This window comes from Dermacentor silvarum, chromosome 6 (genome assembly GCF_013339745.2).
Source record: "Dermacentor silvarum isolate Dsil-2018 chromosome 6, BIME_Dsil_1.4, whole genome shotgun sequence".
Taxonomy (NCBI): Eukaryota; Metazoa; Arthropoda; class Arachnida; order Ixodida; family Ixodidae; genus Dermacentor; species Dermacentor silvarum.
The window spans coordinates 155,537,328-155,564,287 of record NC_051159.1 but is presented as its reverse complement, the minus strand read 5'-3'; the positions used below and the strand labels follow the sequence as shown (position 1 = coordinate 155,564,287).

Below are 26,960 nucleotides of genomic sequence, written 5' to 3'. Positions count from 1 at the left end.
TAGGATTAGTGATCTTGCTCCTGTATGGCTTAAGAAAGCAATGCCTCTTTTACTATAAGCTCACTTAATGCGTGTTAAATTGGGAAACGATGATTGTAAAAAAATTATAAATTTGTACTTTTACAAAGAAGGGTAACACAAATATCTGAAAGCTATCATGGTTGGCCGCGAGATCTACTGGCATACAACAAGCACTCATTGCTCCAAGCCAGCCAGATATATCATTATAGATTACATTTACATATAAAAAGCAATAGGCTTCACATTATTAGCACATCATTTCCCCATTACGCAAACAAACGAGAGCACCATTTGCCCACACAAATTTGGATGTCAAGACCCTGACTATCAAATACCCAGACAATTAAATAATAACCAAGCACTTTATTTTTATACACCTCTATTTTAGCATTACATGAAAACTTTGTTATATCATGACTTTTCCTACAAGTAAATATGCTTCCTCTAGCGTAATCCTGGTGGGAAAAAAAATTGATTTAGATGTTTGTATTTTTAGTGTTGCATTTCAAATTTGCCAGATGTACAATTCATGTGAATGATTTTATGTGCAACATACTTGATGCACGTCACAAAATGTGCGTAGTAAACATACCTGTCTCGAATGTGAAATGTACCTGTATGCCAGATATCAACAGGAGCAAGAGCATTTGTCAGGCCACATGTGTTTTAGTTCTTGCTCCCATTTCTTCTACAAGAATAAACTGCATTGAAATAATTGTTGCAGACTATAATGATGCTGTTACTGCAGGAACGCTGTATGCAATGCATAACATTTGCAGCAAGGCTTCTGCAATAAAAGGCATCCACACAAGAGCAGCAGTTTGAGCATTTTGAAAACTGGCAGTTATCAAACACCTTGATTTACGCTCATGACTTTGGTGTACTATTTATGTAGAAAGCAAATATACAATGCAATTTGTTTACGTTACATCCAATTGCAATATTTCCCCAGTTTAAGACCTAGACTTTACAAAACTGCAATCGTTTAGCAACCAAGGCAAAAAAAAAATTATGGGGTTTTAAGTGCCAAAACCACGATCTGATTATGAGGCACGCCGTAGTGGCGGACTCCGGAAATTTGGACCACCTGGGGTTCTTTAACGTGCACCTAAATCTAAGTACACGGGTGTTTTCGCATTTCGCCCCCATCGAAATGCGGCCGCTGTGGCCGGGATTCGATCCCGCGACCTCGTGCTCAGCAGCCCAACACCATAGTCAATGAGCAACCACGGCAGGTAGCAACCAAGGCAGTAAGAGTTCTTAGGTGGAGTGTTGCAATGGTACTGCATATTAGCTTGCATTTAACACCAAAGGAAAAATAAAAGAGACTGCATCACAAATAAACAATTACTTTTCATTAGATGCACCAATCAAGAAATGCTGTCAGAGTGAATTAACCTTTTACAAGCCTGATACACGGTTCACAGCTCCATTTAGGCACATTTAGGCAGCGATGAATGTTCATTAGCTTGTTAGCAGGAGTACAATGGCGCATCCAATTAGTAGAAAATATTTTATATAGTGCAAAGAACGAGAAGACAAGAAAGGTGGTTAGGAGCAATTTGTACTTTAATACATGACATCGCATGGGCACTGTGCTCTGTAGAGCACCCATGCATAATGTGCACATGTGTATACAATGTGCAAAGATAGGATCACAGCAGTGTTGTGTGTCCCAAATATGACAATATAAAGTGCACATGAAATACGATAGACATGACATTCAGAGTGCAGGCTGAGTGAGCACGGTTGTTGAAATCAAACATACCTGGAAAGAAAGGGCTTGTCCAACTCTGCTAAAATATTTTGAAAGGTTCTTTGAATTTTCACTTAAAACTGTGGTGACACAGGCGAATTGTTAACACCGCTTTCCCTCTTTTGAAATTAAAACTTCAATCTCCGGATGATGTAGGAAAGCAGTTGATACAAAAATTGCCATAGCTTTGTAGCAACAGTGGCAAATTCATTACCACGAGATCACGAGTATGCCTATCTTCTAACAAACGTATAACATATCTATAGTAAAAGAAGAAACAATGATATATCAGTATATGGAAATTGTAATTCAATGACATATTCATATTCTAAAACACTTAGCCAACATGAACATGCTATAGTCAAACAAGCAAAATGTGCCATATGAATTTCTTTCTCATCATCACAATAAAAAAGCCTGCAAGTACAGCTGCTTGGAAGTGTTTCCATATCCCTGCTTTGTCATTACACCCTGAATATTTTTTCACTTACACCCATGAGTTAAGCAGGCTTGTCGTAACAGCATTCATGCACAATTTCACATGATTACATCAGCAAGAATGCACCATTCCAGGATTCACCAACAAAAATACAACAAACGCGCCCTGTCCTTCATACTTCTTGCTTGCTTAAGATATACAAGCTAAAGGCTCAACGGATATTGCCGAGATGATTGTGCCCCCGAAAATCTGACTCAAGATACTTAACCTTGTCGTAGGGAACTAGAAAGTAGTACAATTCATGGTGGTGAGCAGTTGTAATTAAGCCATGCATACAATGCAAACACACATTTAACAGTATGCATTAGAATGCATAAACTGGTAGTACAGTTAAAAATCAATATAACCTACTGTATTTTCCAGACTACAAGTGTAGACATTGAAATATCGTGGGCTGTGGACTAACTACAGGTGCAGTCTATACATGACCTTATTTCTTAAGATTGGAAGCGCACACGAAGAAACGAGGCCCCAGACTGGGCCTGAAAATTTTTCCAAGGCCAAATCACATAGCGAAATTAGCTCAGCAATGATCATCGCTGCACATGAGCAATTTTTCCAGTTCATACTGGCAGCTCGTGACACACAACCGAAGGCTGCCCGCGATATTAAAGTGGCTACTTTTCAATGCTTGGATTTGTGAGCACATGCACAAAGCCTCATTGCGAAATCTGCAACGTAGTTATATGCTACCTTATATATACTCAAAACACAAGAACAGTTGTGATGCCACCAAAAGGAACTTTCACAGCATAGAGCTCAGTGTAGCCAAGCATGAGCAAGAACTAAAGATTCTGAAGGCGATGAAGACACTGAGGTGTCCATTCATCGAATTCTACATGCCTGACTTTTGTTCTGGCAGTCCAGTCAAGAGTGATTGTGACAGCTTTTAGAAGTGACTCCTATATGCAATTTAACAAAGGACATAAGCTTTTACTGGTTGATAAGAAAGTTCTTGCTTACATACTGTTTACTGGTTACAGAGAAGCTCAAAAACCTACCTTCAGTAGAAGTTCATCCCTGCGAACCATACAGTGGCTGTGGACTATATAAATAAATGTTTAATTTAAGCCCAAATTAGCTCATGCAGACTAACACCAAGTGCCAACTGTAGTCTAGAAAATATAGTATATGAATATAACAAATTACCGGACATAACAAAGTAAATATAAAACTCGGTTGCCCGTGCTTTATTTCAATGCGTGCTCTACTACTATATCAGCACAGAAAGCTGCTTATAGGCCATAAAAATCAACAGAAGACCCTTTGCTTGCTTGTCGGAGGCATCACATAAAGTTGCTTCTTTCAGATAGAATTTATTGTGCCATTTTTTTCGTCATTAGCATGTAAGCTTATATTGAATATCGGATATAACAAAGGTACTTTCATGTCTTATATGAGTACGCTATAACAAGGTTCCACTGCACGTGCCATAAAATCAGTTAAGCAGCTCCCCTGATTCACAACAAAGTGGTACTTGTATGTTAAGTGTGAAAAGAGTGGTTTAAATCACTGTGGACCAAAGCACCATTTTACACTCGAAGCCATAAGATCCACAGCATAAAAAAAAATGTTTTTCAAATCACCAACCTGCATCCTCTCTAAGGTGTCCAAGCAGAAGTCGCAAGGATTCTCAGGAGTATGCCATACGACAAGCCAACTCTATGAGGACAACAAATGCTAAGAATGCTGTGATCCCATTGTCTGGTTCAGCTGTGACAGTATCTGAACCACCACGTCCTTGAGCGTTTGGGGCTTGCAGTACTCTTCGAGCCAGCTAAACACACATGCAGACAGTTCAGCAAAATTGGAAACTGATATTGACGAGTTGAATGTCTGGAACAGGGAGTCTCCAATTGCCTGGAACTGAATACAGCAAAACAAAACAGGAAATGTGAATGAGGAAGTTTGAAGCATGAAAATTTCAAAGCGAAAATAAAGAAAAGAAGGCTATTTGAAGCAGCATCTCATTTTAACCATCACAATGGAAATAGCTATTAAATTAGAACAATAGCTAAAACTCATTTTAAATGTTATACGTAATATACCACCTATGTACATAATTCGGCAAACTTGAGCAAAGTTTCAGAATCACAACCCAATATCCAAGCGACGCTGTTAGCACAACTAATACCCCTAAAGGCCTCCCCATTTTGCATGATCACAGCAGGATAAACATCTATATGAACATGTAGTTGATAGCAGCATACAGTTCACTCCCTATCCAATGAGGCTATCAAGTGCATTATGTCTATAAACTGCATGGCTATCAACTGCAGGCTATCAACTGCATTCAATAGATGCTTCACTGAAAATTGGTTAAGTTTAGCATTACTTAGAGACGCTCAGGCAGAGCTATTGCCGGCATGCCTTTGCAAGGTTAGATCCGCCAATAGTTTGCACCATCCTCTTCCTGCTCACTATGGGAGCACTACAGAATCGTGAAGAATGCCATGGCTCGAGTATTCTTCCAAGCACTTGTGTCACCTCCAAGATGCTTTTGGTCGAGTATTTTTCCAAATGCTGAAGCTATTCATTGCAGAAATATCACTACGGTTTCGCCAACCACATAGAAAACTTCTTGACTTTCCTCCAAGCTGTTGACGCTGGCTGGTGACATGATTCTCCCTTGTCATGTTGCTGCTTCTTATCTAAGTGACCTTTAGTGTATGCTTTAGTACAAAGAAGGTCTGATTGTCTTACATGATAATTTCAAGGCAATCCGCAACTCGAAAAAGCATTTACACAACTTCTCCTACACTTTGTTCAATTTATCATGGCTCAATTATAACTACACAACCTCAAGCATGTTTATCTACGTGCACAGTTTATCCCTGAAAATTGTCGAACCAATTCACTCATAGTTCTATGTCAGGAGTTTTGGTTTCTCCGCAAGCCCCAAGGCATGCCACAACAGTTTAATTTTGGTATTACATTGTGGCTCCTTCATAAGCCCTACAACTTTCAGATTCTGCCAGCAAGTTCACAATGGTAAATACTGTAGGTGTTGGTCCCTATCCAACACACCCAAAAGTTCGCACACAGCGCTTCTATAGACCTTTTCAACAAGAATGCCCTTAGCGTCGTTATATAGTTTCCGAGCTGTGGTAATAGCGCACGAACCCCCGTGCAAAAGCACAGCAGACACTGATGCACGTGCCTTTGTACTCCCGCACCACAGTCCAGAGAAAGAGGTTCTTGCTCTCCCAATGAAAATGTCTATATAGCCTCAAAGTGGACACAAGCAAGCAATTGCTGAAACAACGTCCCACAATGCACCTAATTCACCTCCAGACCAGCAACTTTGGCTGTACATCGCCCTTGTCACACCCAACATCGCTGCCTATATTCAGCCAACTGCAACACTTGGTTCTCTAGATAGGTGCTTGTTTTGTGCCTAAAAATCTGTTTTACATCTTTTGTTTAAACTTATACATTTACATTTCAAGTGCTTCTAGTCGCAACAGCTTCACTACAAAGCTCATGCCATAGCTTGAAAGTCCACACACACGGCTGAGCCCAGTCATGCTCAATACCATGTTAAATTATTCCGTACAATAGTAGAAACATGGGCTACAAGTTGCTAATTCATAGCATAAGACGAGCACACTGCAGAAGACGAGGACACAAACTTTGACGTGCACATGGTGGGCAGACAACAGAATGGCCTATGAAACTGATCCCTTCAGTCACTGCCATGCACTGACGTGACACACTTCACCACACAGTAGAATGCATGCAGTAGCACCGTGATGAACACAATGAACTATGCACTTCCGCCACTACAAACTAAAATGTCTGCAAGCTCACAATGCTACAATCTTGAAGTTGTGTTTTGAAACAAAGAAAATACTTTTTTTGTATTTTCACTTATGTTGCATCATTGCTGTCAGAAGGTAAGAACCAAAAATACTGAAGCTTAAATATGTCTTGGATTTTTTTCGCGATACGAATTAGCACGTCCTACTGCGATATTCAGATTTTGTGCGACAAGCTGCAATGGACAATCAGAACAAGAATATACAACAAATATTACTTCTAATAACCTACCTAAACCAGAGGTCATGTAAACCTTGAGGAGAAATCAAACGCACAAGTCTGCTGTCAATGACTTTTCACTGCTGCTTTCTGAAGCGCAGCACAGAAAGAAGTTTGCAATTTGGACACCAAGGATGCTTTCATCTCTTCAGAGGACAAGACAGACTCCGAAAATTCACAGATGTAACAATTGTTATCTTAGGCTTCTGGTGTTCAAGGTCCAGAAAAGGCTGTGGTAAAAATTGGTAAGGCTTGCATATGCCGTGCAGCTATGCCAAGCAGCTATGCCGTGGTTGCATAGCTGCCCATGCATCAGACAACACAAGAAATGTGTTCAGATTTCGTACACAGCCAAAAACAACATGGCCACAATGTGATAAGGCCAGGACCTGCTGAAAACAGTAAGATGGTCACATAGTGCTGTCATTAGAGGCACAAAAGAAGGACACCGCCAGTTCGAGTTAAAAATTTATTTTAGCTCAGCTCATACTAAATTGCATTCCAAGTTTTCTGTCTATTTCACACTCACCTACTTTGTAAACCCAGTCATTTGTGTGGATAGCAGCACTTTTAATGTTTCAAGCTCCACACCTAGCTGATGCAAACCGTCTAATACCATGACATAAGACAGTGAATGCCTCATGCACCAGTATGTGCTCCTCTACTGTAGTGCCACCTGCTTTTCGCAACACGGATGAGTTTTCGTGACACAGATGAGCGCCAATTATCAGCACATAATTTGAAATGTATCAGTAAGGCAAACTATAAATATTATCATCAATGTAAGCACAGGCATACTTATTTGCATGTGCATATAACCATATCCTAGAAATATTAACCTTTTAGTTCACTGAAACCAGTACTAATACGTTCCTATGCTTCTGTCCCACTATGTCACTGACGCACGAGTACTTTCTCCGCTTGCATGTGCGCTGTAACACAAAGCTGGCGAGCTCTGAGGTGGTTCTGCCGTCTAATGAGAATAGTCGAATCCCCCTACAACGAATGCCGCTACAACGAAATTTCCGCCACAACGAAGATTTTCCAATTCCCCGTCAGCTGCCCTTAGAAAGTAATACAAAAAAAGTTCCTTCATAACGAAGGCGTTTAATCAGTATTTCCACTTCAACAAATTTTTCGAGAACGAAACTGGGACTGAATTGAAGTTGGACTGCCGAGTAGTCAAATTAAAAGGCCCTTGCAAAACTGTGACGATCGTATGTTCGCTTGAACGAGGTTTTCGCGAACGAAATCAAAATCAAAGTACCGATTTATGCCACTGCAATCCATAGCCACGCGTGGTCATCACGCGCCTGCGCGAGACTGCAGGGGATCACCGCAATTGCTGCCGTTTTCTGTGGTCTGTGTCCAGTCGAAATAGCTACGCCAATCAAGAAGCGAAAATTCTCTCTCTCGAAGAGAAGGCACATATGATCGCCGAGGCAGCAAGTGGAAGGCAAAAATCTTGCAGTTTCACCCGAAAGGCGAAGCATCGATTGCGATAGCAGATTAGTAGACAGCTATTCGAACTAAAGATAGTAGTTTTATTGGCTGTATAACATTGTAAACATTCGCTAATTAAATTACCGAGCACGGTGTCACGCGCACACAGGTAAACATGAACACATCTTGCTCGAAGACCACGGAAACTCGGCGACAACACGCTGGAGTGGGTAGGCGCGGCAATAGCAGCAAGCAAATTGACCTCCGCGCCGCCTCTCGCTTCACCGCGAACTAAACGTTGAAAGCACAGCGCACACGACTCTACTGGCACTAGTTGCACTTTGCCCACATCGCAGATGAGGCCCGCGCGGGTGCTCACTTTGTGCCCGTCGCAGATTGCTTTCAAGATAGCGCCCGAGTGGCCACGCCGCAGCCGCTGTTGTCAACAAGATGCTAACGTCTCGTCGTCTGGGGAAAATGACAATCCGCTAGACACACCGACTCCGGCGACGGCTTTGAAAGTAATGGATCCTTTTCATCTCATCAGAAAAATTATCAGAACCCAAGACAACTGCGATGGCTCTTTTAACGGACTGTGAGACTCGCGCAACGCCTTTGCTTGCCGTGAAGCGCAAGAAATCCAGGCTGACCGACTTCTGAAAATAAAACTTCCGGTAAGCGCAAGCTTGCTAAGCTTGTCGACTTTGTCATAAATATGCAGTGAAATTGTGATAATTCAAACCGCTTCATTGCGACGGTGCATGTGCCGCAAAATGACTGTTTCGCGATCGGCCGGGCACGCGCGTTGGGTTAGGCGTCGGCCGCAATGTGCAAGAAATGCTGTGGCAGCGGCGCGAAGTGCATTCTCTCGTGAAGTTGACACTTTATCGACTGCCTTCGGTGCGTCTCAATCTTTGCCCCCACGTCATCGTGAAGATTTCCTGGATGATGGTTTCAGTTTTGTTCGCGGCTTTGCCGTTTGGCGTTCGTATATACATACCAATTTTGCGTCAACAAAGTTCCACCACAACGAAATTTTTCGCGTGTCCCGTGAATTTCGTTGTAGCGGGACTCGACCGTATTTCTAGAAAGCATATTAATGCGATTAGCATTCTTTGCCTACATCAGGTGTTTTGAGCCTATCTATCTATTTAATTATGTACCTATCTAGCCTGTTACGCTGGCACAGTGACTCAAGTTGTCTACCAGGTTGGGCCACTATGTTTGTGACCATGGTCACGATGCCGTCGTGGTCATTCCATTGTCGTCATTCCAGTTTCGTGATGTCTCTCGTCATGCCGTCGTCGTGCCTTCTATGCCAACCCAGTGGCCCAAGCTGTCTAATAGCTTGGGCCACTAGGTATGTGCTTGTGATTGTTGCATCAGCATCATTCCAGCATTGTAATCCGACTGTCGGCACGCCGTTGTGTTCACGCCACTGTCATCACGCCATCAGTCCGTGCATTCATTGTCACACCACCATTGGGATTTAAGCGTAGTTGTTCCATTGTTGTCACTCCAGCTTCGTCATTTGACTCTCGTCATGTTGTCGACGTCGCGTTGTCATCATCACACAGGCTTCGTGATCCAGTCTTCATCACGCTACTGCCCTCATATACTCATCGTCATCCCATGGTCCTCATACCATACATTCCTTGCCATACTGTCGTGATGCCACTGCAGTTGATCCATCGTCATCAATGTAATTTCTTCATCTGTCTCGTCATGCCGTCATCGTCATGCCATTGTCATTCCACCGACGTCAATCCTTCTTTGCCATTATATAGTAATCAAGCAGTCATCAATCAATCATCATTATGCTGCCGTTGTCATGCGATCAAAGTCATTGCATCACCGTCAGACAGTCAGTATCACACACTCCTTTGTCATACCGTCATCATCATGCCAGCAAGGTTGTTCCATCGTCATCGTTCCAGCTTCGTCATCTGTTTGTCCTCACACCAATCTCATTACGCCACCATCGTCACACACTTGTTGTCATCCCATTGTCCTCATGTTGTCATCACACTGTCGTCATTATACCATCGTCATCTCATTTTCGCCATGCCGTCATCATACCGCCTTTGTCATTCTATCGACATCATTCCTCTTCATCATTCCATCGTCGTCACTGCGTCGGCACCATACAGTCGTCGTTATCCCACCATGCTCACAGGCGACCTGGGCAAGCAAGTACCACAGGAAAGTGGGACGATACTAGAGTATGTCGCATATAGCTGAAGCAAGAGAAGTCTCAGAATGACCACTACAGAAGTTAAACGTGACTTCAGAGATATGGTTATCGATACACACCTTTAATGCTTGTCGCATTACTGCTGACAGTCACTGTGAGATGAGTTCTGCAGTATCCTTTTTTCCTCTCTGGGTTTTCTCAGTCTGGGTTTTTGTTAGTGGCTGCGAAACATGCCCCTTTGTTATGCCGCACAGAGTGCGCACATCTGCAGGTGGAAGGGGTGGCTCCCGTACTTTCTACACTACTACAGCAGCAATTCTCGGTTCAAATATTTGCGCTGTAGCGTAAGGCCACCACTCTGGCATGTTTATTCCACCTGTCGTATGTTCATAAAAGTTTTTCTTTTATCCCTTCTGTTATCATCATTATGGCACAATGCCTTTCCAGTGGCAAGGGTACTCCTTTCATTGGTGTGCTTTCTCCAGGATGGCTCTGCCCTCTATCGTATCTCTCATGTGTTGCTGTTTCGTTTTCTGGTCGAGTTAGAATAAATGAAAGTGTTCCTTCCTTGAGCATGGCTGCGTGATCGCTTTGAGATGGCTACTTGCACGGCACCTTCAACTGTTGATTGGAGCAACTGCTCTTCCAACTCCCAATATGAGCCAAGCTCTGACTCAAAAGATGGCAGCTTGTCACCCGCAGAAGAGGCAACTTCAGCCGCATCAGATTATGACCCTGACACCATGATGTTTTTGATTCTGATACGTGTTTTATTTCTTTTGTCAGATAGTAATATGAGGACCATATCAAGAGTTTCAACATTATTATGTTAAGGGGAGCCGGCTACAATGAAAATGAACTTGCGGCGACCGACAGGTTTTGACATTACATTGGTTGGACTGTGTGGAGAGCGATTCGCTGATAGCATCATTCCACTACGGGCGACACTAGCAGCAGCAACAGTGAAGTGAGCGCGAAAACTTCGCAGGCTCAGAGGGTCTTGAAAATATGAAACTGTACTTTTGGCTGCAGACTCCCAATTTCAACAAAATTAAATTGTTTTGTCATTGAAATTCCTTTTTCCTCGGAAATTTTTAAGGCTCGTTCTGTGTAGGAAAAGTCAGTCGGTAACTGTACCTTTATTACATAAAAGGTCCAATTTCAATACAATGCAATTTCGACATAATGAAGCTTAACGGGGCCCTGAACCACCCCTCGGGCTTGGTGAAATAACATAGTCCGCGGGTAGCATGCACTGTTGTAAACATCTCAGCCAAGTTCTGCCGTCGTCGGTCCGTGGAGCTCGCAAGCGGAGCGCGAAGTCACCTTTTTCTCAAATGCTCTCGTTTTGAAAACCCCATGATCCTTGCTCTTTTCTGTGTGCTTTATTTCGTAATAAAGCACACTCCAATACGTGGCTGCTATTGGTCGCTGCCACGAGTCCAGTGGCTAAGCGCACTGCGGTTCTCCGAGGACAGCCACGTTTGGCTTACATTTAGCGTGGGCGTAGGCACCAAATCGGACATTTGAACTGCGCATCATAGTGACGTCTCCGCCGTAGCCTTCACAGTGCAAGGCTGTGAAGGCTGTGAAGGTGGCGCTTTGGAGGAGGAAAGGGAGCACAACGGAGGCCGTGTTTGATTGCCGATAACTCCGCTTCTGCTGAACGTATTGAAGTACTTTTTGCGGCACAGTGATTCTGAAATAGCCCATTTTCACTTCAAATGTCTTTCTCCACTTCGATAAAAAGTGATTCAGGGCCCCTTTAAGAGCTGATTTTACCGATTTTGTTATATGAAGGTTCTACTGTAGTCGGCTACACCGAGTTTGATACTTAAATATTCGATTTAACATGGAAATTAATGCGTACTTGGAGCAAATTCTCCCCCCGAGTTGTGGATATTTCAGCAAACAAATACTAATTATTTGCAGAGTTAGGCTACATTTTTGATAAGATTAAAATATTTCTTAGGTCTTGTATTCATCGCACAGAAGTGTAGTCTAAAAGAAAACCTGAGAATAATTTAGGTAACACAAAGCCCTTAATAAATTTTGAAGTGGAGAGCCTGCTGCTTAAAGTTTAAAGTCATACTATATTAAAAACCTATGAAACAGGTAAATTGCACAATGTTCTTACATACCACTTGAAACTTGACTTCATCGCTGATATGATTGTTGTTTTGACCGGGCTGACTTTGGTGTACTTTGACGATTTGCTCATAGTTACTGTGGACAGAAAAAAAAGAATTAACGAAATATCCACAAGGGCAAAATCCCAGCAACATTTTTCACAGTCACTGGACCACAAATGAGAATCTTACACTTTCATAATCTGCAGAGCAACAACTTCCTTCCTCAGTGCTGTAAGTTCTTCTTCGTGCTTTTTTTTCTGTTGTAGCAGAAACGTGATGTAATCTATGGCTGCAGAAATAGAAAAGTACAAATGTGTGAGAAAAGATTCATGAAGGCAACACATCTGCAAAGAGGCCATAAATACGAAGGATGAGCTTTAGCCCAAGAAGACACTGGAGTAATTGCATTATGCATACACTTAAGGCGCATATGGAGGCAAGCTAAAGAAATTAACGTTTAAGGTGTTGAAAGCACCACTTTTACCAAGAACAGAGCTTCCTTGAAAATGAGGCAAACGGACAAGATTGGTGCCACCACTAAAACTATGTCACCAGCTACTGTGACATGTAGTAACAGGGATGGAAGCGGCCAAGGGTGTTTTGCAGCAGCTCTGGGAGCAGCGGATTTGGCCCATTGGAACAGGTTTGGAGCAGGAATGGTTCGATTTGGAGCAGAGAACATGCGTTTTGCAGCATGTAAGGGTGAACATGACTGAAATACAGACAAATCAAGAAAAAATGCTCTTTATTTGACTTTGAAGAATAATATTAGGCTATGGAGAATGAGTTCTGCGGAAGCCCGCAAAGTGGACGAAAGTTCACTTAAGAAAAAAAAAATGTTATACACCTGACAAAGAAAACCTGTACAGTGGAACCTTGATGATATGATCACGGCTAATATGAATTTCCGGATGATACAAATTTTTCTGCGGTCCCGGCCGAGCCCCATTACTTTGCAACGTGCTAGAAAACGGTTGTTACGAATTGATCTTCGACCCACGTCGGTTGATACGAATAAATGCCGCCCCACCGACGGCCGCGAAAGAGAACAGCGCACAGTCACACGCTTTCTCCCTTTCTCTTTTGGTGCGGAGGCGCGGACGCGACGCCAGACAGCGCGGAGGCCACGAATGGGCGCGAAGAGTTCGAAGCGGTGGCGCTTTTGTTGCTTTTGTGCTTTTCCTCCTTTTCTGCGTGCCATCGGGCGGAGTGGCTGCTGTGCTTCGTCGCAGCGAGCTATGTCTACCGAGATACGATCTCAGCTGATTCGCGCGGCCGTACGCCGAGGCGCGGGAGCCTCCGTTGGCGCGTCTTCTGTCGGCTGCGTTATCGGTACCGACGGCACAGGGCGATTGTGGGTTTTGCTGCTGGAGTCACACGGTGCAAGATAGCGCGGCACGTAATCCACGGTGCAAGGTTGCGCTCGTTCAGTCGGGTGCTCCTCCGCTTCTCCCGCTAATCGCCGTATTTTTCTTGCCGTAGGAGCGCTTCCGTATTCCGAAGGCGTGCTTCGTCCAAAGTTTATTCGCCAACGAGCGACGATCCATCACTAACCTGGGAGTTCTCAGTAATCCGAATTCTGTGTGTCAAGCGAAGACGCCGACGTGGTTTACGAAGCAGAGAACTGCGGTTGCCATCTTGCCCCTGCCACAGCAGCAACCAATGGAGATACGCCTTTCAGCACGGCAGCCAATCGGAGGCCCGCTTTTATCAGAGGGCCCGTGTGACTACCTATCGCAGACCCGCGCTTCTTTGGTGTTTGTGCGTTTGTTACAAGTTGGCGACGACGGACGAATTGAGAAGCGAACCGGCGAAACTTTGAGCTTTCGAACGATACCAAGATGGCGGCGCTCGGTGGCGGGAAATACGAGATATGGCTCCGTGAACTGCGGTGATTTTGCGCGATTTAAAGCTATTTTCTCGCCCGGCGCACTGACGAATTAAACTTTTTCGGGCACTTTCAGTGCGTTTTCAGCCAAACCATTTTGATGCAGCGTAGATTAGGTGTTGCAGATACCCAAATGCGTGGTTTTCAAAAATCGATTTTTTTTTCGCGATTTTCGCGATCTAATCCCCGCGTCCCCCCTTAATTTAGCTAGTTTTAATTGTGTTTCGATGATACGAATTTCGGCTAATACGAATATTTTTCGTGACCCCGTGACATTCGTATCATCGAGATTCCACTGTATGCACTCCTCGGAAATCACTATTAAGTACCGGACGTGCCAGCTAAATGTGGCCAAGAAAAAAAAAAAAAAAAGGCACCAAAGGATTTACGAAAACAGCACCCATTGTATGTTGTCAGGTTTTTGTTAATGCCAGTCAAGAGTTTTTTTTTTTCATTGTGCCCAAGTAACTAATATTTAAGTTTGATTAGCTAATACTAATTACCTCACTTATTGGACAAGGATACTGGATAATTAATGTAAATCCTAGGTTGTTTTAAATGCAGTTATCGCTCATGTTTCAACATCCTCCGCATCTTTTTTATTGACATCTCGTCGATTAGGCAAAGTTTATAACGTTAGGTAATTATATGTATTCGTGCACAATGAACAAGAAATACTGACTGCGACCCCCCAACCATGAACAACACCCATCAACATAAAGTGAACGCCGTTCACGTAATGCCCTCTGTTATTTTTAAAATTCTTGGCGATATTCAGTTGGCATAGCAGAGTACCACAGAAGAAATGCGAAGTTACTTTGTTTGTCATTGCAGGTTTGCCAGTATTCCACATAACTTGGCGACAAGAAACAAAAAATAAATAAAACTGACATTTATGAAAAGAATAAAGGGGAAAAACATGTTCAGGGGCTTTCCAATCAGCATCGCCGACCAATATATTGCACAAGCTCGATTATTAGCGCTACCCCAAAAGTCAATGTAAAACGGCGACCAATATTTGGTATGCCAAACAATGGTTTCTTAAAATTTTTCTATTATCTGCGCAAGTCGCGTTGTGAACCTCATTGCCGCGAATGCAATTTCTGTCGTTCACGTACTATGCAACCCTTTACAACCGCCACTCGGCCAGTACGGTGGACTAAAATTGAAACCTTACACCCTCGGTTTGCGTTTTGCAGCCGTAAAGTCTGATTTTGTATGGTGTGGTTGTGTACAATATAGAGTACTGGAGTGCAAATTTCAGTGATGATTACGGTAGCCATTCAATATTTCTGGTCAAGAGTTTCACAAAAGCAAGCAGCTCGTTTGTCAGCTTGCCGTACTAACATCCTGCTAACCGGACATGGCGCACGTGCGAAACAATATTTTAGCGCTACACGTATAGCATTCACCATTAATTGATGCCGATTTACCAATAGGGTGTACAAACGAGCCCTAAAATGTATAACTACAGACCGTACGACTAATTCATTCAGCTGCGAGCGTGGCTTTCTTTCCCAACTGCCCCATAAAAAAAAAGTGCCAGTTTAAATGATCTTTAGCTGGTCCGCACATTATGCAAACGCGAAAGACATAGAACATTCCTAATGCACTGTACAGCACAAAAGATTTTTGTTTTCCTGCAGCCAAGTTACAATGCGCCAACAGATTACAACGGATTGCTTTAGCTTGGCTCTAGGGCTAAATGCTGGCCAACACATGGCTGTGTGTTTGCCACTGAACACATACATCCTGTAAAATTTAGCGACTTCATTAGAAGTTAGTGCTTTGGCGCAAGTTGCCATAGCGCGGTGGTTTGGCGCAAGATGGCACCATTGGCACAACACTTCCATCCCTGAGCAAGCACGGTTCATGAAGCGCTGAGACATACACTACCACAGCTAATCCCTCACCTACTATTTTTCGATTTCTAAACACAGTTGAATAAAAATGGAGGTCGAACGAACGCAGGCTAACTGCACTGGCCGTGCAACTACAGTTCAATGAGGACACATGGACACTTACATTTCTGAAGCACTGTCGCCTTGCTCATCTTGAATGAGTTTGTGCTGTCTTGTTGGCATGTGGGCACCAGCATCTGTAGGTCATCGTAACCTTTTTTGATGGCATCCCTCCGTTTCTGCTCAGCTTGTGTGTGGGCTTCCCTTCTACGTTCTTTGTAGCTAATGGTGGACTTGTGGTCACTGTCCTCATCATCTGCACAGACGGGAGACCTTACATGATCCGCTGCCATTAAACTTGCACTTACAGCCGCGTCAACAAAACGGATTCTATCGCAAAAAATATCTCGTGAAGCAGTACAGTGGGCTACAAGGGAAGCTGTAGCTTTGAAAGTGCAGCAGAGGATTATTTGATGAATATTACGAAATTTGCAGATACTGGGCAGGTTCAGTTGATACAAGACAGGGTTATTTCTCTAGAGAGCTCTTGGAAGGGCATTTGCCTCACAGAAAACTTAAAGTGGGGCTAATGACAATGACATAAAGACCTGCTGTGATGAACTGCTCACCCCCGGTGCAAACACAAAGGTGGCACTACTTGTGTTCCAAGGATGTTTTGACAGGAACATAGAATACGCTTGTTAAGACATAAACACACCCGTGGCCAAAGAGGTGGTGAGCAAGAAAGAAGCCCAAGCTGGCCAGTATACCACTGCCGAGAGATGTTGCCAAGCTGAGAACGAGCTGTGCTAGAAACTAATGCTTTTAAGAGAAGTTATGCTAATCATTGTATTTTGACAGTGTCACATGAAAATTAAAATATTTGTCCGTTTGAATGCATGACTGTGTTTCTTCTACCTCCATTTTTTTGTCTTACCCTCAGTGGCCTCTTTCACATTGTAAGCTGTACCCCAAAGACTGAGTGACTCCTATCAAACAATATTGCACTTTTTTCAGCTGTGTCTCCAATATAAATTTGGTTGAAAGAAGAGTCCTATCACGTGACCAAAACGGGACATGACAAGACGGCAGAAATTACTTGCAAGAATACACCACTTCTGTTTTAACAAGACCTTCAATATATAATGTAACTTCAGTAACCAGCTGAATCCTCTGGTTGAGTGAGGCATTTTACATTTAATAAAATAATGGCCCTGTAAATTTTTCAAGCTTTCTGTTCTCTCATCTCTGCATACAGTCTTAAAAACATTTTGCGAGTAGCATTTAACTTTTTCTAGCTCGCTTAGACTTGTACAGCCAGTGGACAACAAGAGGAACAGAGAAGGAACGCACTGGCTGTTTCTCTTTTAGTGTGATACTTTTTACAAAGCTAGACAGATGCTACATTTTCTTCAACAGCAGATCGTGTGTATAATAGCATCACCAGCTGTATACCACATCGCCATTCAAATGCTTCCAATTATCCCATAGCTACGTATAGCAAATTCTTCTGCCAAAGTGAAGCCATGATTTTGGATGTCCAGCTCCAAGGGAAGATCCAGATTTTTCTCCTGAAGGGAAAGTCAGGGAGCAGGGAATGATTATGATGATGGGACCTTCAATTCAGCAAATATGCACATGCAATTACCCTGGCCCTTGTTGAACACTCCAAATTTAAGAAAGGCTGCTGTATATTATTGTTCTTTGGGTGTAAACAGCTTACAACTACTGCTACAAACCATTTCAGTAATTGCCAGTCTCCAACATATAAGCTGTATACACTCCTTTATTCTATTCCGGACACATCAGCACCCACCACGGTGGCTCTGGCTGTAAAGTTCTGCTGCTGAACACGAGGCCGTAGACTCAATTCACGACTCCTGTGGCCACATGCTAATGGAGGTGGAATGCAAAAATGCTCATGTACTGTGCTTTAGGTATAAACCAAAGAACCACATGCGGTCAAAATTAATCCGCAGCCTTTCCATTACAGCGTTCCTCATCGATCACTGGGCAGCTTCAGGGCATTGAACCCCACAACCTAACCCTTTCTCTACCACTGATAAGTACTGCCGTAAGCAAATTTGTACCAATATAGCCGACGACGAGTATAGTTGTCATGAAGCCATGCTTCGGGAAATCTCTGGGAAATTTGGTACACTTTTTCTCATTTCATGTGGCACCGAAAGTGCTAACTAGTATTGCATCAGTGATTGATTCTCTCGAATTCTTTGCATTTCAACAATGTCAAGAAAAATCTGTTGGATGTTATCTGAGCAATCTAGAAACTGCAAATAAATAGTAGAAAACTAGCGATTGGAGGAAGTTTTGGTGATTTCATTAGCTATAACTGAATGCGTTAACTTATGATAAGATTTTTTACTTGAATTATGTCTTTAGATAAAGTCTATGTAAACGCATTAGATGTTAGCATTAGCACTGTGCAGCACTTTCGGTGGATACCATATGAGCAAAGGGTCATGGTTGGTAAAAGATAGACAAAATTTAAAAAAAAATTTATTTTGTTTGTAGATGGGAAGGCAGGAGAAAGGAGTGGTGTTGATTCCACCATGGGCAACAAACAGTTGAGTGGGGAGGGGCTGTCAGGACATCCGGACATACCCCCTGGAGCATGCATCTCCACACTTAGAAAACATGATTGCTCATACTGGGGGCAATGGAACAATGTCTTCTGTCATCAAACGTTATAGGGGCTCTCCAACATCTGAGAAAAGTGAGGATATGCCTGGTATTAAAGGACTCCTCCTTGTGAATGTATTCCAACTAAAATTATCTTAATATGTATAGTACGAACAGTTATTGGCAATCAAATGCTACCACTGCCACGTTTTGCATAGCCATACCCCTCTTTAGAACGGTTCCCACACTGCTCCACCAATCAACATAAACATTTGTACCAAGATGACCTCAAGACTGCGTGGCACGGCCCCCCCGTCACGCTGTCCAATTTTGTGGGTGATTGTATTGGCTCAATTAAATCATCCTTCTTGACTAAAAACCACCCTTGCCCCATTAGTGAAGAGATTTGTACAAGTTTCCTTCTGCCAGGGACACAATGTTTAAAGAAATCCACCCAGTAGCCATTCTGTTAGCTCCGCGTAAGAGTAAAGAAAAGGAAGTGGTGGGTGGCAAGTTGAAGGGGAGACAGTCCCTTTGAGCAAGATATTTTGGCACCGAACCTGCATACAAAAGATTATTCTAACTCAGACAATGATGATGATAGTGTAGCAACTTAGCACATTTTATTGTGCTCAAAAATTGTTTCAGGCCATAATTGTCTTCAAGCCAATAACATGTATGAAACAACTTACTGTCAGCAGCCAACAAATATTTGTACAAAAATGGTAGTGAGGTAAATTCACATTCAGATGTTTCAGTCGTTTACAAATAAATATTTCACCTCAAATTATAGGGAGAAGCAGCTGACTACCTTCAGTGTCAATTTATTTTTTTCATTGTTTTTTGCACACTGTGTACGTAATCCTTTAAAGTGTTAATGAAATGTTATCATGTCAAGCTGTGCTCATTATCATACAGCTGAGGACACCCAATCACAAAATGCTAATATGCAAAATAACCAACACAAATCCAACAGAACAATGGACACCTACAGCACACTACATGCACAAGCTGGTTAAAGTGCTGGCGAACAATCTTGCATAAGCCATTGGCAATGTAACTGTGTTGCTCACGGCAGACACTTGAACTATGCCGCAGCAGAAAAGTCACCAGTAGCTGACGTTAACACGTGAACTACCTCTCCTAAAAAGTGACCAAATGTTGCTTACAGATTCGGTGAATTGGTGAGAAATATGGCTTCACTTTCTGTTTTTCTTCTTTCTGGGGTTTTACGTGCCAAAACCAGTTCTGATTATGAGGCACGCCGTATGGAGGGCTCCAGACTAATTTTGACCACCTGGGGTTCTTTAACGTGCACTACAACGCAAGCACCAGGGGCGTTTTTGCATTTCGCCTCCTTCGAAATGCGGCCGCCGCGGCCGGGATTCTATCCCGCGATCTCGTGCTCAGCAGTGCAACGCCTTAGCTGACTAGGTTCATGAATATGTTCATGAATATGTTCATGAATATAAAGCGTTGTACCTATGAAAATTACCTCGGCAGACATTTAGAAACAAAAATAAGAGGCGAAGGAAGGACGCAGCGTCACGAGTTGAAAGAGGAGTAAAGCCCGTTTCACATGGTGCGATTTTGCAGTGCGTTTTTCGCAGCTACGATTTCCGCAAATGCGAAATTCGCAATCCCGTTTCACATGGATCCACGGCAGCTGCGTTTTTCGCATACTCGTAGCACAGGGTTTGCAAACTCATATATTGTTTGGTGTATGTTTTACCAACTTTTTTTTTGCTAAATTAACGACTCTGCAATGTTTCTAAACTATATATTTAAACTCCTGAAAGTTTTATTAACGTAGTTATTGACTCCTGAAAGCTTTATTAACATAGTTATTGAAACAAAAAAATAAATAAAGCGATCCAGCAGCTTTTACTTGCATTCCGACTGGCGATGACGTACGAGCGAGCCACCTCCTATTAGTTGTCTGTTTCCACCGCTACAGTGGCTACCACCGCATCTGCGTTTTCGCAGAGTTCAGCACGCCGAACATCGAAAAATCGCACGCACGAAGGGTCCGAAGGCCTATTTCCCGCAGCTGCGAATTCGCACGAATTCGCACTTGCGAATTCGCCGACAACATCGCACCATGTGAAACGGGCTTTATCGCACTAAACGCCTACAAGCAGTCCACCATTTATATTAAAAGGGAAATTCTGAAAACAACGAATCGTGTTTCTCAGCCACTTATTTCTTACTTGTTTATTTATTTATTTTTTCATAAAGCTCGAAATCAGTAATCGTTCGACTCGATTGGAGATCTTGCAACAGAAAGATTGTTCTAGTTTTCTCAAACAGCACCTAACCTGTGTTGTGAGCCGAAGACGACGTCAGGATATTGTCTATGGATCCTGTCGACGACGTCCGCGAGAAACAAAACTTGTCCGGTAATGTTGGACTCGACAGGCCCGCCTTTGGATCCCAATCTGAAAGAGTAAACACATACATGAGAACACGCTTGCAGAGGGTGAGACGGCATATGAATGTAGCATACAGCAGAAAACGGCAACGCGAGTGGTCAACTCACCTGAATCGTGTTTAGAGTCGTTGCTCATGGCTTCAGCCATTTCTGGGGAGCATTCCAGGTTTTCTGAAAACAGGACATCCCGTTATGATGGCAATGCCGCAACTTATGTCACCACGCTCGCGACGATGAGTAGCATTTTCGTTTCAAATAAGAGAGATACGCAGGGTTATTCAAAGATGCGGCACTGTTATGCAAGCTAAAGTTCAATTAGGCAGACAGTGAAGGCGCAACAAGCCAACAGACGAAATAAAATATATGCACTATACGTTATCACATGAGGTAAACACCTGTAAACAGCCACATAGCTGCGGTGCCGTGCCGGTACTTTCTATTTAACCCATGCTCGCGAAGCGAGTGCCAGTGGACGTTACACTTGCCAAGTCAAAGAAGGAAGGTTGCCGAGTCTTGGCAGTTACCGCACGAGGGAAATACCTGCCGCCGAGCTGCATACAGCAACAAAAATCGCACTCGAAGCCATCATTACTACGCCATATCTTGGACACGTTTCGTGGTAGACGTAAGTTTCCATAGCATCATCTAGATTAGGGGAAGTACACATAGGACACATATCCTTCCATGCCTTCGAGTATTAGTATGGTAGACAGCGCCAAGAATAATAATGAAGGTTATGTTACATTTTAAACTGCACAAAAGTTTTCTACAGAAAAAAATAACAACAAATATTTGAAATTAGGTACAGCTTAATTTTATTGAAAATTATCAGTGAGAATGAGAAGTAGACAGCACAATGTGTATGTATATGTTAGCTTTTCGTATTTTTTTCTGTAGTTCTAATTACATAACTGTGTAAAAGTTACATTTTTAAGTTTAAGACGAACTAGTTTTGCCGATTGCTACCAAATAACTCTCGAGTAATCTTGAGGGAAAGTATGCCAGTACGCTGCCAGCGTCTGATACAGTCTGATGTAGCTGATGTTGGACTGGGCGTACCCAACTAAACTAAAGTTTTCTGGTGAAGACTGGCGTGATATTTGCCTACAACCTGCTGATTTGGTAAGTTCATTGCGAAGAGATGCTCACTCCGGTCAAGGTTTACGCAATTTGGCGAGCGTGTAGCGTGGTTTGCTTGTCCGTTTGATGTGCTGTAAGCCTAACTGCTTTGAAGGGACGTGACGCTGTCATCCCAGTTCATTTCGTGCCAAATGGTCGTAGCGTTCCTTGTTTACTGACGCATTATCAGGTATTGTGTAGTTTCTGGCATTGATATTTCTTTGCATGCGTGGATAAGCCGCGGCTTAGATAAAAGCGCCATATACCGGCAGAAACGGTGCGGCGAATTGAGCCTTAGAATATTGCAAGATGAATGCCAAGTGGTGCACCTTGTCGGTGGATCGGGTCTACCGCGCATCATCTAAACTGCAACTACTAGCATTACTCATGTCATCAGACTACGAAGGCGTCCTACAGCGTTCCCCGTTTGCGCTGTAGCGTCATGTCTCAAAATTTTCCTTTTCAGTCGGCCTCAAAATGCCTTCCGTCATGGCTGATCTTATGACGCTCATCCAGCACGAAATTCCCGATGGACGGCAAAACATCCACGACAGCCACACCAATCTTGAAAAGGTTGCGGAGTACTGCGAGGCCAACTACTTTCAGGTACTGGCACCCGATACTTGACTCGCCGTTCTCGATCACAGTTGGGTTGTTTGAAACGCGTGGTGAGTGATCAAATATGTATATGGTATTACAAGTTTTATAATGTGGTCTTTCATGTGTATGGAACTTAATCAGGCAAGCAGATGGAACACACGGACACAAAAAACTCCCAACCTAAAATTAATGTTTATTGGACTGACACCCATGGCACATGGTATACCTGCTATGCCAACTGATCACTGCGATGTCAGATTTCAGTGTCAACATCGAGATGGTGCATGAAGTCTGCAGAAGTCGCAAAAAAATAAGCGAGTGTCCCTAGCCACCGGAAACCTTGGAAAAGCCATGGAATTGTCAAGGAATTTTTCATTTTACTGAGTAAAGTTATGGAATATGACATCCATAGTTGCAAATTAATGTTGGTTGATTTGCCGCAATGTTATTAGGCACTTTGCAGCACAGCAAGTCAGCTTTTCTGTACAATGATTCTGTTTTCAATCATCATAATAAATTGTTTCGTACATTGTGTGCAGCACTGGCTTGCAAGACAGTGCGACTTTTTACCACAGTACAGTTGTTTATAGGCTGTGTCTATTCTCCCGGTAGCTGGGAGAACTTCCAAATCAAATTTCTGTCCGGCACTCACCTCCTATTGGCTCTCGGAAGGTTAGGTTAGGTCAGGGCACACCTGCAGGCTCTCGTGTAGACCTGCAGGCTGTTTTTCCTGGCAGTCCTTGCCGGCAGTTTTGTCACGTGACTTCCAAGCACCAATAAGAGGTGAGTGTCGGGAAAAATTTATTTAAAAAATTCTCCCAGCTGCCAGGAGATATAGACTCAGCCTTGTTTATATGTAGGACCTGCTATACGTGAAGCATCTTGTGTGTTGCTGTGAAAGATATGGATAGTGCTGGGGCTAAACGGGTGGCACATAGCAGTGGCGCACCGACGGGGGGGGGGGTTCGGGGGTTGTAACCCCCCCCTGAGGCCGACTTCACCCCCCCTTTTGTTTAACCCCTTTTCTCTCCTTGTGCATTTGAGTACTGCAACTAAGATGTAAGACACGCAATCGTCTGCACACTCACAAAAAGCACATTTTTTGACAATTTCCCATGAAGAAATTGAAATTAGGGCTGTTTAGATGATATTGGCAAGCTGTCAACCCCCCCCCCCCCCCCCCTGGCAGAGATCCTGGGTTCACTACTGGCACATAGGGTACATAAAAACGAAGAACTGAAGGCGTTAGCTTGCCGCAGAGCATTATTATTATTTTTTTTTTCGGATGAGTTGGTGCTGAATTGCAGCCAATACGATTATTGAAGTCAGTTTTAATAGTGTAACAAACACAGTAGGTAGCACTGTTACTCTGTGCTGCCCAGTGTGTCGGAATGGAACAAAAAACTGGTATTTTTGACCGGAACAAAAACGTAACCGAAACATTCATTATTTTGTTTTAGAGTGGAACCGAAATATTTTTGATTGGTTTTTGGTTCAAGGGGAAAGTCGGCAATCTGCAACAAACGACGTCAGGCAACGTCAGAATTAGCGCGCATCTCAGGGGTCCGCTTAAGCTCGTATCTCGGGCAGTGATAGTGCGAGCGATAGCCGGTCGAGTGCTCCACTAATCAAATCCTGCCGCTCGTTGCACTAGCAGATCGGCATCGTAGCAAAACCCATGGCTTGTGCTCTGAAGACCTCATCGTTTCGTTTTCTATGGGTACAGCACTGTTACCAAAGCTTATTGTTCGTTTTATTGGAACAGCGGTCTCACATTTCGGCGAGTACACTCAGTTACGTGCTGCTTCTGAGATCACATTCAGTGCCTTGACTCAAGGTACGGAGATTGATCTCAGAATTCATAATAGCCCGAATAGTGCGAAGCAAGGACGGCCTCACCGAGGGCGAGACGACTAACGCAAGCCCTCGTCGTCAGCAGCATCACATTGGCACTATCAAACCACGCTCAAAACGGTTACTGCGCGCATAGACAAATAAATTGAGAGGAAAGTATTTGAGAAATATAAATACTGAGAAAGCTATTCTCAAATTGAGAAAAATACATTTTATCATTACTTTGCCTCGAAAGAAACCCAAAATCGTTACGAACCGTTACAAGTAATTTTTTATTTTTTATTTTTTTGTTCTGAAGCAACACCGGAATGGAACTTTCTTCAATGACATGAAACTAAAACCAGAACGAAAAATATTTTGTTCCGACACCTTTGTGCTGTCGCACACATGAAGAACAACATGCAGAGACTGTATATGGAGGAAGGGGCTGTACATAGCATAGACCTAAAGTGTGGAGCCGCCATTACTGCTGCACTAATGCATTTTGTTACTATTAAAACCCGGTTTTAAAACGTGTCTTCATTGGCTACTATAGGGCAGCTATGTGGCATAAGCCAAATCTGCCGCGATGAAAATAAGCTTCTGCTGCACTGCTGAAAAAGATCCATTCTCTTGAATAAATGCTCGTATATAGCAGAAATTTCAACTCCAAGTGTGCTGTGCTTAGTAGGAAAATGCAACAGGAAGAGCAACGTAGCAGTGTGGCGAAAGCCACATGTCCAGCACTCCTTCAGTGCTCTCACATAGGAAAAGAATGCAGTTAGCAATTGCAGTAAAGTTGTATGAGAATCAATGACAGTGGGTGGGTCAGTGACCTAACTTTTGCAATTTTTTTTTTCTTGCATAAAAATGCTTTCACTGAATTCCCTTGACTGTCTAATGAGCTATCATTCACATTTAATGTGGCCCACTACAATGTGCCTTTTACTGCAGAACACAAAAGTATAATTTTCTCTAATTTGAAACCACTTCTCCTTTTGTATTGTTTGTTCCATGACAAATCACTTTATTCAATTATGTTTAAGACTGCCACTATCTGATTATAAAATGACAGTGAGCAAAGCTTAAAATTCTATAAACTTCAGACCTGCTCCAAATTGTGCTTCTTGATTTAACAATAAATACAGTAATAGGCTGGAAGGTGATGCAGCCTCTAGTTGAAGTTGATGAAGTACAATATGTTACTGGTTGAGTTTGGGGTGAGAATGAGGTGTATGAACCTCATAATCATTTGTAAGAGCTCCGCTGGTGTGAGAATGTTTGATCGACGATTGCTAGCGGTTGAATGGCCTTCAAACTTTTTTGAACAGATACATAGAGATGTCTGGCACCCTCTGCATGTTTCTTCTTTGTTCTTCAAAAGTCTGCTTTGGGCCAGTATAACGTAAAACTATTCCAATCTGTTTTTATTTTAAATCAACCATTAGCCTTCTGTAATAGGTCAGAATGGTCCAGAAAGTCCAGCCCATATAGGCGGACAGCACGTACATATGGGCAGAGCCCGAAACGTTTTGACCTATCACGGAGGGCTAATGGCCGATTTGGAATAAAAACAGATTGATATAGTTCTACTTTATACCAGTGTTGGTCAATAATTTCTTTGGGTGTGGTATGGTAATACAAAGGCGAGTAGCAAGCGAGTGCCGGTCTCATTCTGTGCCACTCCTTCGAATTACTAAAATTTCCGTGGTGCGAGTGATGTGTAGTGCTTATCCAAGTGCTAAAGGTAGCGTCGCTGCACACGACACTCTATCGTGTCAATGTTTGCATGAGGGCTGTAGGAAGAGTACCGGACGGCACTACCTTCAGGATTGGCCCACATTTTAGACTGCCCTATCTTAGGAATCGGCCCACGAAAAAGGCTAGACTTAGACATAGTCCATGAGCTAAAGTGGCCACAATTCATCAAGCAAAACATTGTCTTCAAAACAAAATGATGGTGAATAAGGGGCACACATAAAAGTGCAATTTCTCTAAATTACACAAAATGTTTTTGTACTCATAAAATTAGACGCAACTTAAAAAAATTATTGGCGCTGATGTAGACAACCATTTAGTTTTCTGGAAGAAATATTTTTGGAATGTGCTTCGGTAAGTTTATTAGTCACAAGTTTTTAAATATAAATTGAAGGGGGTCTGCTTTATGGCTGGTGCATTTGGCCTGAAATAACCCTACTGCACTAGTATTAAAAAATAACAGTGAATATTCCATCTGGGTTTGACCAGCGGATTTTTAAGTGTTAGAGCTATGGTCACTGGTCTGTGACTTTTTTGAAGAAGTTCTTTTGCACAATTTCAATTTTGTGCAATATTTTTATTCATATTTTATCACGGCAGGATTACGCTCCCCATAGAGCCAGACCAAAGCAGTGGTTGAAATTTCAGATGCCCTGCAAGGCATCACTTGATCTCATTAGACACCATCCACTTATATGGCATTGCAA

At 42.9% G+C, this 26,960-nt stretch overlaps 2 protein-coding genes across 7 annotated transcripts in view; one reads left to right on the top strand and one right to left on the bottom strand.

Annotated features, from left to right (window-relative positions):
* Positions 1-1,569: 1,569 nt before the first annotated feature.
* On the bottom strand, positions 1,570-21,583 carry LOC119456283 (max-like protein X). Of its 3 annotated transcripts, none has more exons than XM_037717964.2 (7): positions 21,429-21,583; positions 21,052-21,114; positions 20,831-20,950; positions 15,997-16,188; positions 12,273-12,372; positions 12,093-12,177; positions 1,570-4,142 (listed from the first exon to the last, which is right to left on the bottom strand). In XM_037717964.2, the coding sequence occupies exons 2-7, from the start codon at positions 21,089-21,091 to the stop codon at positions 3,957-3,959; spliced, it is 723 nt and encodes a 240-aa protein (XP_037573892.1). In that variant the 5' UTR covers positions 21,092-21,114; positions 21,429-21,583; the 3' UTR covers positions 1,570-3,956. The 3 variants fall into 3 exon arrangements, with proteins under 3 accessions (XP_037573892.1, XP_049525653.1, XP_049525654.1); XM_049669696.1 differs by lacking the exon at positions 21,429-21,583 and adding an exon at positions 21,389-21,408; XM_049669697.1 differs by lacking the exon at positions 21,429-21,583 and adding an exon at positions 21,339-21,398.
* Positions 21,584-21,914: 331 nt separating this feature from the next.
* LOC119456282 (abl interactor 2) overlaps positions 21,915-26,960 on the top strand; it is a 35,177-nt gene continuing 30,131 nt past the window's right edge. Inside the window, exons 1-2 of one of the 4 annotated variants that reach the window (XM_037717963.2) lie at positions 21,915-22,065; positions 22,529-22,668. In XM_037717963.2, the coding sequence (XP_037573891.1) occupies positions 22,540-22,668 (129 nt within the window). In that variant the 5' untranslated portion in view covers positions 21,915-22,065; positions 22,529-22,539. The remainder of the gene's footprint in view (positions 22,066-22,528; positions 22,669-26,960) is intronic. The other 3 variants (XM_037717960.2, XM_037717961.2, XM_037717959.2) reach the window with 3 other exon arrangements.